Source organism: Malaclemys terrapin, chromosome 2, assembly GCF_027887155.1.
Source record: "Malaclemys terrapin pileata isolate rMalTer1 chromosome 2, rMalTer1.hap1, whole genome shotgun sequence".
In the NCBI taxonomy this organism is placed as follows: Eukaryota; Metazoa; Chordata; order Testudines; family Emydidae; genus Malaclemys; species Malaclemys terrapin.
In genome coordinates, this window is record NC_071506.1 from 43,980,080 (window position 1) to 43,993,469 (window position 13,390).

Sequence of the window (13,390 nt, forward strand, 5' to 3'; positions counted from 1 at the left end):
GCACATCAGGATGGTTTGTTCCTGCAACCTCAATAAGGCTTCTTTAAAATACAGCCAACTCTCCTTGTCTTCTGGATTTCAAGTTCTTCCTGCTTATTCCCCATACTTCTCGGATTGATATACAGACATCTAAGATACTGATTTGATTTGCCCCCCCCCCCCCCTTCTGTCTTGTCTCTCCCTTATCCATACTATAGCAGCCCATGCTCCCTCCAAATTCCGACCTTTCTCCCCTGGTCTCCATGGTTTTGACTTACCTGTGGGTTTTGATCACCTGCCCCCTTCAAACCTAGTAAAGCCCTCCTTACTATGTTAGCCAGTCTGTATCCAAATAGGCTCTTCCTGTTTCTCTATAAGTGGATCCCCTCTCTGTTTAACAGTTCTTCTTCCTGGAACAGCATTCCGTGGTCAAGAAAACCGAAGCCCTCCTGGCGACACCATCCTTGCAGCCAGGCATTCACCTCCAGAATGCATCTGTGTCTGCGTGGGCCCCTACCCTTGACCAGAAGGATCGAAGAGAACACCACCTGCGCTCCCAACTCCTTCTGATCTGCAGATGGTCATACTTTGCAGTTTCATTACTACCCACATGGATGACTAGCATGGGGTAGTAGTCAGAGGGCCGGATGATCCTTGACAATCCCTCCGTAATGTCTTAGATATGGGTCCCTGGCAGGCAACATACCTCCCAGGATGCTGTGTCAGGGCGACAGATGGGTGCTTGCGTCCCCCTCAGAAGAGAGTCACCAACCACCACTACCCTACGTTTCCTCCTCGGAGTGGTGGCTGCAGTCCTCCCAGCCCTGGGGGTACATGGCTTCTCCTCCTCCACCTTCGGGGGTGATTGCTCATTTCTCGTTGCCAGGACAGCATAACGGTTCTCCATCACCATGGTGGGTGGATTGAGAGTAGGAGTGGAGCACTGCCTGCTGCCTGAAGTAACCAGCAGCCAGTGTCCTCCCTGTGACAGAGCCATATCCTCCTCCCCTGGTGGTGTGACAGCAGTTCTCTGTAGCTGGATAGCTTCCTCAGCCTTGGATGTCTCCATATGAATACTCTCAAGGAATTCCTCGTGGGCACGGATGCTCCTCAGCCTAGCCACCTCCTCCTGTAGCTCTCCCACCTGCTTCCTGCGAGAGTCCACCAGCAGGCATCTCTCACAGTGGATGGTGCCCCCCAGCCTGGCTTTCTGTGAGTGGGAAATGCAGGCCACCGTCTCTGCAAATCCACACCGGGATCTGGGTAGAGGTATCCATGGTTAGGTTGTCAGTCTGGATACAGGCGCAGATGGAGGAGACAGGAGCAGTGTTGGCACTGACGATGCGGCCCTTTCTAATCACAGCGATTATATTATGTCTCCCTCCCTCAAACCCCCTCTCAAAGTCCCCTGTTTGTGGTCCCCTGTTCGCTAGCTCCCCTTGGTTGCTTAGCCTCTGGCTTTCAAGGCCTTCTCTCCTAGGCAAGTATCTCACAGGCAAGTATCAGCCAGGCTCTACTGGCCAGGACAGGGAGTAGCTTTGGAACAATGGTGCCAAACCTACACTGACTGTGCTGCCAGGAAGTTGGTAGAACCCACCACCTGAGCTCCCCTTATGACAAAAAGGGTTCTTTTGTGAAGGATTGCTGTTAATATATTAGGCCAGCAGTTTGGCATGAAGATTGTGTTTTCATAGTACGTTCCTGAGTCAGTGTTCTGTGCGTGGGGCAAAGGATGTTGCTCCTCCCAGATGAGAAGAACCTCTGTCTCCTGAGGTAACCCAGAGGAGTTGAACAGTGAGTGTTTCCTGCATCAAGGAGAGAGAGAAGCTGTACCAACAGCAGGAGAAATGCCTCTATACCTTCTTCCAGTAATAAAAAGATGTTGTGTTGTTAAACTGAGTTCTTCCATGTGTCACTAATCCAGTATCGCCGCATGGCTGTGCTAAGCCACCAGTAAGGGGACTGCAAGGTCATGGAAAAAAATAATAACATGCCTGAGATTTCCTTTAAATGACCCTCTGTAGTATGTGCAAGTTTTCTATAGTCAACCCTAGCCTTTGATGCCCAAAATAGAAACGAAAAAATAAATATGGGTAATGTTTTGCACTGCCTGTGCCTCAGTATAGTCACTAATAAATATAACAAACACACTGGAGAGGATAGGAATAGGGGCCTGATTCTCTACTACCTAATCCCTTGTGCAGCCATTTACATCTGTGCAAAGGAAGTAAAAAATACTACCAAATCAGAATGGTAGCATTTTATACCCACTTTGCTCAGATGTACATGACGGCACAAGGGACAAGTCAGTAGAGAATATGGCTGATTAAATAAAGGGGACATTGATGGAACCAAGGAAAAAGTAATTTCTGAATATGGGAAAATGTACTGTCCATCCATTCTTCCACAAAGCTACCTCATTATTTACCTATACAGCTAGCTCCCTACCAAGAATCTGTCTCAGCTGGAGCTAGTTGGATACAAATAGATGATGACATTCTTGATGCAGTTTACCAAAGAGTGTCCTCTGATTTCATGCTGTTCATAATCTTCTGAGTTAATCCAGTTTGCCAAGATATGTTAGGGATATCTTGTCACCAACAGGTTTTCATGTTTTGTTCCCAAAAAAAGAAATACCCAGTGTCACTGTCACTTCCTTATTTTCTCCCCTTTTCAAACATGCTTGAGTTAAAACTAACTAGAAGTAGCTTAAAATTGGAGGGACACACCCGTTATGTTCAGTCACAATGAGTTTCAAAGTGATATCAGTTCAGAGATTTATACTTATGGACTGTGAGGATTTAAAATAAATACATCTGAATGCTTTTTTCCTGTGAATACTGTAGTTCTCTATGTACAGTATGGGAGTTTGTCTCGTGTCCAAAATTGGTATTTTTCTTCCTCAGTTAGGCCCCAACTCTGCAAACTGCTCAGTATGCGTAGGCCTCAGAGCATTCTCAGAGCCCTACTGAATTCAGTGGAGCTTTGTGCTGGCGTAGGGGTCTATCCGTGTCGAGTAGTTTGCAGGATCAGAGACTTAGGCTGGTGTAAATCATTGTAGTCAGTTGTAGTGAGTTACAATGATGTAAAATTGGCATAAATGAGAGGAGAGTCAGATTTATTATATACAATAACTAAGTATGTTTCCTTTATGGAAAAGTCCTACAGAACTTAATAGAGATGAAATCAGTAGGGTTCTACAGAAACAATTCTCAAAACTCTATAGAGATTTATAGAAGATGATCTTCCTTCTAAAGACTTGTTTAACCGTACTTCAGAATTCTATAGCAGGGATATTAGTCTCTTAAATTCTGTACTATGGTGAGAAAAAACTGCTGATCATTTTCAGTTAATATCTGTAGCTCTTGTTCCATAAGAATTAATTATTCAGAGTGAAATCCTCTGAGTAAAATAACTTTTACAGAAGAGCGATCCAAAGTTACCAGTAGTAGGGCGCTAGATTTGTTTTAAGGAGTTGCCTTTATATATGGCTCACAAATTGTAAAGGCTGATATGATATATATAAAAATTAAAATGACAACATTTACTCGTGTTGCAAAGAAAATATAGCAGTTTTGTAGTGTTTTTGGTATGATTTTCATTGCAGGGTTTCTATTTGAAAGTTTATAAATTAGACACGGTTCTAAAACATATTTAGGCTTGGAAGGATTCAATTTTTATTGGTAAATGTCAATTTCACCATGTGCACACAAACCAACAAAAATATTACCTTTGATGATAATCATAATTTACACACAGGCAAAGAAAGAAAAATGTTGCTTGAGAACTTAGAGATTGATTTATGGATATTTACTTTGTATATTTTGATGTGTGATGTTGATAATTTTGTGTTTTAATGGTTATAAAGCTTTAACTTTTTGAATCTCATTAAATAATTATTGGCTGATCCGCAGTTGTCTGACACCCCCATTAATTGCCACAATTGAGAAAATTTAAATTGATTAAAAATAGGAAAAAATGTTTAAACCCGTAATTTTTGCACAACTGTAAAAATTTACGTAAATAAAAATTGGAAAAATGCTAAAAAAACATCAATTTTATCTGTTAAAATTATTTTTAAAAATCGAATCCCTGCAACCATAGACATACTAGACTGCATGCCTAATTGTGAACACTGTATCATTCATTCTGTTAGATCAGTTTGTTACCTGACAAAATTTGTTACTCAAATATTTGCAACCACAGCATGAGTTTTTTTTGTTCCACTGCGTTTCTCAATAACTCAAAGTTGAGGTTCTTGTATAATTCTTAAGCCTAGAATTTTAATACATTAGTTTCACTTCTCTAAGTCTGTTCAGTACTAAGATCTCTTAATGCTTAACAAACATTAGGTCTCCCACCTCCTTCCTAATACTCCTGTGATTGAGGAAAGTATCAGTATTATCCCCAGTTTATAGATGGCAAAACTAAGGTGTAGAGAAACATAAATTCCTAAAGTCATACAAATCATTAGATAATTTGGAAATAGAATTGAGATCTTCTAACTCCCAGTTTCTTCTTATAATCACTAGGAAATGCTTCCTCATTATAAAACATTGCCAACAAGTTTTTTACATACAGCACACAATTTTCTAAGGGCGATTGTGGAGAGAGGAGGTGGAGAAGAAAAAAGGTTTGCTTGTGATAAAGTGGAAAGCCTAACATCCAAATGAGAGGGAAAAAATTAATACTGCTCTCTGTATCAGTGTAAATGGTGACTGCATTGTATGGTATTGTTGTCCACTCTCCTGAGCAGATGGAATTTGCAGTTGTGTGTCACTTGTTCATTACATCCTCTTAAAATGAGTAGCTGTGTGGCCAGATGGGTCTGGAAGCACAGCTGTGGATACAAGAAAATAAATGAAACCTGTCTGATGCTGCTATGGCCTTTTGAGATACTGAAAGTGTTGCAACTGCAACAAAGCAAAAATCACGTTCATTTAATATATTAGTAAATTAGATGTAATTCTTTTTTTAATCAAATCATATAAAATGAGATAAGGTTCAAATTATTGTATAATTCTAATAGGAAATTCTAGTTACAGCCTATAACAAATGCCCTAAGCAAATTTATACAAACAATTTAAATATTTGTTTAGAAGAATAAAAATCACTTATAAATTAGAGCAACAAGGTAAGTGAGGTAATGTCTTTTATTGGACCAACTTCTGTTGGTGAAGAAGAGCTCTGTGTAAGTTCAAAAGCTTGTCTCTTTCACCAACAGAAGTTGGTCCTATAAAAGATATTACCTCACCCACCTTGTCCCTTTAATATCCTGAGACCAATACCGCTACAACAATACTGCAAACAACCTAAAAATTAAATCGCCATCCCTGTAGAACATAAACCAAAGGGTTCTCATAGAACAAAGATTCATACAGAGCATAAGCCAAATAAGCAGTAATATTTCAAAGTTTATTCGGTGACATTTGTTTGAATTATTGATCCAACATTCTGATCAAATATAAAATGCATTCATGTAAATGCAAATGAAAGTGCAAATGCAAATGGAGAAGAATGCCAGATCATGGGCCTGATTTTAAAACGTTGGAGCTAGTAAAAATTTTAACTCCTTCAGGTTTGGGGACACAATGAGGTATGGCCATTCTACACTTAAAATGCTACAGCAGTGCAGTGTGGACACTACACCCGTGGGAGGTAATCCATTTTCCTGAGAGGTAGTAGCTATGTCAACAGAAGAAGTAGTGTCTACTCGGGGACTTAAGTCAGACGAACTAAACTGCTCAGAGAGTGTGTTTTTTCTGAGTGACATAGTTATACCAACCTAATTTTCTAGTAGACTATGCCCTAATAAGAAGGCTGAGGTCAGTACTCAGGTTTGATAGCTCCTACTATAGTTTCCTTCCCACTGTGGCCCTATCTATGGATCTTTCTTGCTGACAATGTCTATCTGACCCCCTCTCTGGCTGTTTTCAAACGCTGCCATCAGTCTTTCCTTTTCATATTAATTACTACACACCTACTTAGCTCCTCTTTTTTCTCCTATCTGTTTATGTATCTGGATGGGTGGTTTGATGCAAATGATTTATAGATGGACCATTGGACCACGTTTTTGGTTTATTTTTGGTGGGAGTGGTGAGTATTTGTTTTAACAGAGTTCAGCTGTTTTTATTGAAGGCCCCCTGTACATGATTTAAAAATAAATCACGACAATAGGCAGTGCGGTAACGTGTAATCACCCTGGTCACCAGTGGAAGTGACAATTTCTATTTATTGTGGCCATATAACAGTGCAGTATTCAAAGTCATACTCCATATTTCACTGCCTATGAAAATGGTAGTAAACACTGTATAACATAGAAGAGTATGCCTCTCCAGTGAACTGAAAATATTGTTTTTTAATAGAACATTGTCTTTGGAAGTCAAGCATTTTGTGTTGTAAAGAAGTATTGTTATAAGGAGGATAGTTATACTGCAGTTTAATACATTTGGGAGCCTAAGTTAAGTAGCCCTAAGAAAAAGAGGATATGATAACAGACAGCCCTGTGGCATTTACTACAAAAGCATTTCTTGAATTCTGAAGCCTACTATAAATCAAGTACACTGTAGAGGATTCATTTATTATAATTAAGGCAGCTACAGAAGGAGAGAGGGAGTTAAATGCAAATGCAAACTCTGGTGCATTATTGAAGTGAAGATCATGGAACGGTTTTGTCCTGCACTGAGGGATTTTGCAGATTGGTACCATGGCAGATTGTTTTCTGCTAGGTTGGGAGGTAGGAGTAGCATTTTTCATTGATATTAACTGTGGTGTGATGCTGTGGACAAAACAGCTAACGAGGTCCCGGGATGCATAAATGGGAATCTCAACTAGGACCAGAGAGGTTATTTTACCTCTGTATTTGGCACTGGTGCGACCCCTACTGGAATACTGTGTCCAGTTTAGATGCACACAATTCAAGAAGGATGTTGATAAATTGGAGAAGATCCAGAGAAGAGCCACGAGAACGATTAAAGGATTAGAAAACATACTTCTAGTGATAGACTTAAGGAGCTCAATCTGTTTAGCTTACGGGGGAGAAGGTTAAGGGATGACTTGATTATGGTCTGTTGATATCTACATGGGGAATAAATATATAATAATGGGCTCTTCAGTCTATCAGAGAAAGGTATAACACAATCTAATGGCTGGAAACTGAAGCTAGAGAAATTCAGACTGGCAATATTAAGTGTAACTTTTTTTTAACATTGAGGGTAACTAATCTTTGGGACAACTTACCAGGGTCATGGTATGCATCCGAAGAAGTGGGCTGTAGTCCACGAAAGCTTATGCTCTAATAAATTTGTTAGTCTCTAAGGTGCCACAAGTACTCCTGTTCTTCTTTTTTCAGGGTCATGGTAGATTCTCCACCACTGACAATTTTTAAAATTGGATATTTTTCTAAAAGATATGTTCTGTGAATTATTTTGGGGAAGTTCTGTGGTGTGTAGGGTGACCAGACGTCCCGATATTTCGGTGTCTGTCCCGATATCCGTCGTCACTGTGGGTTTTTTTGCTCAGCCGTCAGGACTTGGGCTTTTTTTTTTTTTTTTTTTTTCTCTGCCGGCGGGCCCCTCCCCCCCCATGTGTCCTGATAATTTCTTCCCCTCATCTGGTCACCCTAGCAGTGTGTGTTATACAGGATGTCTGATTAGATAACCACAATGGTGCCTTCTGGCCTAGGAATCTACATCTCTATGAAAAAAGTGATCATATTTCTAGAAAATGCAAAAATAGCCAAACACAATCCAAATTCATTGCTCAAATTTGCATTGAAACCTACAAATTCTTTTATGAACGTTGTCTGTGTTGATTGCCAAAAAGGATACATCTCGCCCACCAAAAATGGATCATCTCATTAAGTACAATTTTTCCATAACATGCTGAAATGGTGGCAGAAAGAAGTGTTAATTAAAAAGCCACTTGGTTGTGTGAACTATATAGTCTGATGAAAACTTAACTTCTGCAGGCTTGATACAGATGGAAAGTAACATTTGTTCCTGATCTATCTGAAATGATGATACCGTGTGTAACATTTTATCGTTTTGAAAATTTTTCTCTCGTTTGTACAGGAAGTTGCCCTTGTCCTTGCAGCAATACTGGTATTTCTGTTGGCTTTCTACGCTTTCTTTTATCTTAATCTATCAAGTGAAGTTGACCTTGATCTGGATCCAAATGAAAACTAGCAGATGCAATGTATCTATCCTATCATCAGATTCTCTTCAGGAAAAGCAACTACCTTGAACAACACTGCTTGGGAACACACAGTTCTAATGCATAATAATACTATGCAATATCTCAATTGCTCTTAAAATTCATATCTGCAGAACAGGCAAAGAAGACTGATGCAACGCAAGCTGCTTAAGTTAAAACAAAAGCTGTACTATTATGAATTAAATGAATTGTTTACATTATTTGTTTCTCAGGCTGAGAACTCTGATGCCAAAAGACAGTTTTTTGCATATTGGTGTTGGTATTGAAAAGGGTAGATACTGACTTCTGGGTAGTCTGTCCTAATGTGAATCCAAACTTCCCAATAGTGAAATTAGGTTTCCTTTTTTTAAAATACAAAAGAAAAAACAAGTCCCCAAATAAACGTTGCTTTACTGATTTGTATTTCCAGGACATCTGCACCACCCTCAGTCTTGCACTCTCTCACTCTTCACACATGGAGGAAGTCATAGGTAATTTCTCTTTTTAGAAACAGTCTCCCACTTCCTGTAGGGCTTATTTTATATCCTAGATTCTATATGCACATGTATCTACAGTAATCTTTTTTCATTCCTTGCCAACTGCTCAGTGCACATGTGCTCTGTCAGAAATGGCACCTGGATGACAGAAGCTCGAACATTATTAACATATGCCTCTGAAACAGAGTTCCTTGCCTTTTGGGCTGTGTGAACTGGTATATGTAGAAAGTTCAGTTGATGTTGATTTTAATTAGTATACTGCTCTATTATTGATATAAAGATGAAATTCTATTTTAATTATACTGTTCCTGCTAATTGCAATAGCAACTTGCTTCTCTCATTAGGAGGATGTGGTAAAAAATTGTGTTCCAGTTATACTATCTTTTCCCCATCAAACTAATGTAAGGGGTTGTATCAGCTAACAAATCTTTTTCATGCATACTCCCCAAAACTGGAAGAGTCTTGACTCCCAGAGAACTCTTAGAAACTCTGTTGGCAAATTAACCATAATTTCTCTTATATAACAGTCTTATAACTAAGGGATAAACCACTGAGTTCCCTTTGTTTAGTAACTATTTTTGGAAGTGTCCAAGTTAGACTTAGATTTGACATGAGGATTTTGGATGCAAAGAGAAACCAAAACATAACTAATAGTGTAGTATATAAGACTATGTTTATTTTAAATTGGCCCACAGCCCCATTATCACCACTTAAAACCTCGTTCAGGAATTTAGATCAATATGGCTAATTTTTAGACCATACAGTATTGATGCCTATATACTCTATGAGTCTCTAAGGATACACTTTTTATTCGGTTTGTGTAATACAGGACACATTTCATCTAGAAATGCAGAATACACCAGCATCTCCAACATATGTATGAAAAGGAAATATTATACTTATTTCTCATTCTCTAAATTTTCAAGTCACCAAATCCCCCAAATCATACATTTTTAGTACTTGTAGTCCAGTAATATTATATATGCCACCAGTGTGTAGCAACATATAGCACTCGGAGTGAAGCCTTTTATGACATGTGGCATTCCTTTCAGTGTAGTGAAAGGCAATCACAAGCTGGCATTTTGGATGTGACATGCCTTTCACTTCACTGAGTGCCATACCACATGTCTCAAAATGCTGCAGTCCTCTTTCATTTTGCACAAGCAATTTCCATTTTCCACTAACTCACAGGATGCTGTAAGGATTATGTAGCTAATGTTTGTACAGCGCTTTGTATGAGACATGAAATAGAAGTGCTAAGTATTTTATATTGCCATATATATTGTGTTCTGAAACAGTTAAATGAAAAGAAGAATATTTCTAACTTAAAATAGTAACTTGAAGTTATTAGAACAAGAACATTTCCTATATTGTGTGAGTCACAAGTAAAAACCAAACTACATCTGTGGATGAATGAAATTTATATATTGGTTTATGGACCACAAGACCCCTAGACTAGAAAGTATCACAAATCTCCATTATGTTCTCAAGTGCTGCATTTTGCATTTGGCTATTTTTCATTCAGGTGACAGACATAACTAAGTCACATGTAACTAGAGAGTTGCCTATTGCTTAGAACATCTGAGGAGAATCATGCCCAGTGCACATGGGAATATATGGAGAATATTGCAGCAAATACATGGAAAATATTGCACTTGTGCTTTCAGTCCATTAGTTACAGACAGGGGGTTGTTAATAGCAGATGTCCCAGCTTTAGTCAGACTATCCGCATGTTTTATTTTTTAATTTATAAACACAAATGCATTAAACGTAGGGCCTGAGTTGGGTCTTGCTTACACCTCTTTTCACAAACTCCTTTGACTTCAGTGAAATTACTCCTGCTTACTCCTAATTACTCACACTACTGTGAGAGCAAAATCTGGCCTGTGATTATGTCTCCCAGTGTACCTTTTGGAGCACAGCAGGTATCCATTCCTGATATCTTTAAGTGAAGTTGCTTTTAGCACCTCAAATGCATGCTAGATGTGCACTCTCTCTCTCTCTCTCTCTCTCTCTCTCTAATGACGATACCTATGTATATATCTGAGATCAGAACCAATCCCATAATTTTTTAGGTCATTTGTCTTTGTAACTGTAGCTCAAGGACTATTTTAATAATAAAATGAATTTTTAAACTTTGTACTTTTTTGAAAGCGCTTATTAAAGTTGGATCTGTTGCATTGCTATGAAACGTACATTTGAAAGAACATTAAATTAGCTTAGATAACACAATATACAAGTTTGAGCAGTACTACCAAAGAATGCACACTGTTTATAAGTTTTGGAGCAAAGCAACTGATTCCTGCCCCTGGTTTAAATGTTGAAAATGTAACAGAGAGCTTCACTTCTGTTCTAGTCTCTTCAAATACAGTACATTTTACAAATGGAAATGCTCTGTTTTGGTCCTGATCATATTAAACCGATAGAAAATACTGTAATAGTAATTGTATATGGCTTGCTACCACCTTGAACTTGACTCAACTCCATGGGGCAGCTACAAAATGAGAAAGTTCAACTCTGGGGATAGAGCAGGCTCCAGTATTGCTGCAGCTCGCTGCTTATGGAGTGCATCTTTAAACTCCAGCCCAGGCTCCTAGCCAGCAAAGCTGCTTAGGAGATGCACTGACTCAGAGCAGCTCCAGCTGGTCTAGGCTTGTCTGGCCATGCCCTCTTTTTTGGGCAGTGATGAATGGCTCTAGGTCCTGCAGAAGAATGAGGGTTGTTGCTCTGTTTCACCTCCCCACTTACGTAGATGTTTTGCCTTTGGAGGGACTGTAGCTGCTAGAAATGATCCTGAGTAATACAGCTTGGTTCAGTACCTGTTTTTTCTTTGGCAAGTAAAAGCAGAATTTGGAAGCCTAAGAACTCCATAATGGTGGTTACAATGGTACAAATAGTACAGGATGTATGCATTGCCACTTAGTTACTACCTATATTTGTAGTAATCCATGAATGTGTTTTTATTGGAAATGAGGGATGCACTGTAATTATCTCTCTAACAAGGGCCTCAGAGATGTATTTAAAATTTCATTGAAGGGTGCTTTATTTAAAGATCACTGAAGCTTGTTAACTAGGCACCATGTGATCCTGTGTATAGCATAGCCCTATCAACTTACCCAATTAGCTGTAGCAATGATGACATATATAAGGTTATGCATTTACATCTAACTGAGAACATATGAGATAGTTCTTTTGTTTGCTTAGGTTTTCAGGGTAGTCCTTGACTCTGGATAATAATTGACTTGCCCACTTGATCATAGATTATATTTAAAAATAAATAATTTAAATGATCCTTTCTAATGGGATAGGGCAGAAACTGAACTAAAAGGCCTATACTGGTTCAGTGAAATTTACTACTACTGAAGGGGTTCATCACTTAATTTAGGGCTAGATTATGTATGGTCCGTTTGCAAATGAGCAAGAAGCCTCTAGCAACTCCCAATGGGGAAGTACTCCATACTCTTCCAACATGGGCTTGTGCCAACAAGGCACAATTGAGTCCTTATTTTTCAAGGTCAAGTGGAATGTGCTTAAAATCAATTTAGAATCCCAACAAATAAAGATTTTATGGCATTTAGAGTTTTATATAAGCTAGCATAATAACCAGTGATTCCTATGACTCAGCAAATAACAATATGGGATTGCAATAAGTGCAGAAATATGGTATTTGGACTGCTTCTGAGCATAGTAGATTATGCTTGCATTTGTAGAAATGAATCCATAAAATGAATAAACTGGCAAAGATTGTGTGTACAACATTGAGTTTGTTGACACCCTGGGAGAGGGGAACAGACTTGCATTTTTTGCAGCACTGTGCTTCTTTCCTTCATCCTACTTACTGCTTATTTTGCCTTAGCACACCAGGCTATATGTTTAGTACATATTTCCAAGAACAGAAAAGGATTTTTATACAGTATGTCAATGCATTTAATTGACAGCATCCTCTCTCTTTTTTTTTTTTAATGACAACCAAATTGGTGAAGAGACAGCCAAAATGTTAGGTACCAGTGTCTCTCAAACAGATGTCACACCATTATTTTTTAGCTCGTTTAGATGAATAAACATGTTAAACTGTGAAGTATTACATTTTAGATTTTTTCATTAAAAATAAGGACAATCTGTTTACTGTCCCTAATTGAGACAACAATCTTGGTGGTTGCCAATTTTGACAGTTGTAACAATGAACTATAGATGTTGGGACCAATCAAATAACTGGTGATAGTGAACGATAGTTCATGTGAAAGGCTCCTTTTTAATGGACACTTGTTGCATGGATGTATTTTTTCTAACTTCTGGAAATATAATCATGTTATATCGGTTTTGCATGATAAGCCCTCTGCAAAAAATCATTCGAGCAATAGATTTGTTTCTATGTCTTTTTATTAAATCACTCAAAATATGAATTACAGTTCATAGATGGGCCCAAGTGACAAAATCCATATTTTACTCCAAACACTCACAAAGGAATGTTTGTTCAGAACCATTATAGAGATCGGCCAAGCATGGATTTTGGATCTGCTGAAGTTTGGGATAATTTTAGAAGGGAGCTTGGATCTGGACGAGGTTTGATGATCTCTGATAGAATATAGGGATTTTAGAGCATAGAGGCATGAGGAGCGAGGACAATAGAAAATGTGATGATTGGCTGATGTAACCCTGGTGTCACAATCCCGATGTAACCCTGGTTACACAATCCCACTGTGACAGAGAGAAGAAGAAAG

The 13,390-nt window shown here is 38.7% G+C and overlaps 1 protein-coding gene across 2 annotated transcripts in view; it reads left to right on the forward strand.

Moving 5' to 3' along the window:
- The window catches only part of TRIQK (triple QxxK/R motif containing), an 88,890-nt gene extending 78,081 nt beyond the window's left edge, over nt 1–10,809 (forward strand). For both annotated transcript variants that reach the window (XM_054017975.1, XM_054017977.1), the window contains exon 5: nt 8,052–10,809. In XM_054017975.1, coding sequence (XP_053873950.1) covers nt 8,052–8,165 — 114 coding nt within the window. In that variant the 3' untranslated portion in view covers nt 8,166–10,809. The remainder of the gene's footprint in view (nt 1–8,051) is intronic.
- Nucleotides 10,810–13,390: the final 2,581 nt, after the last annotated feature.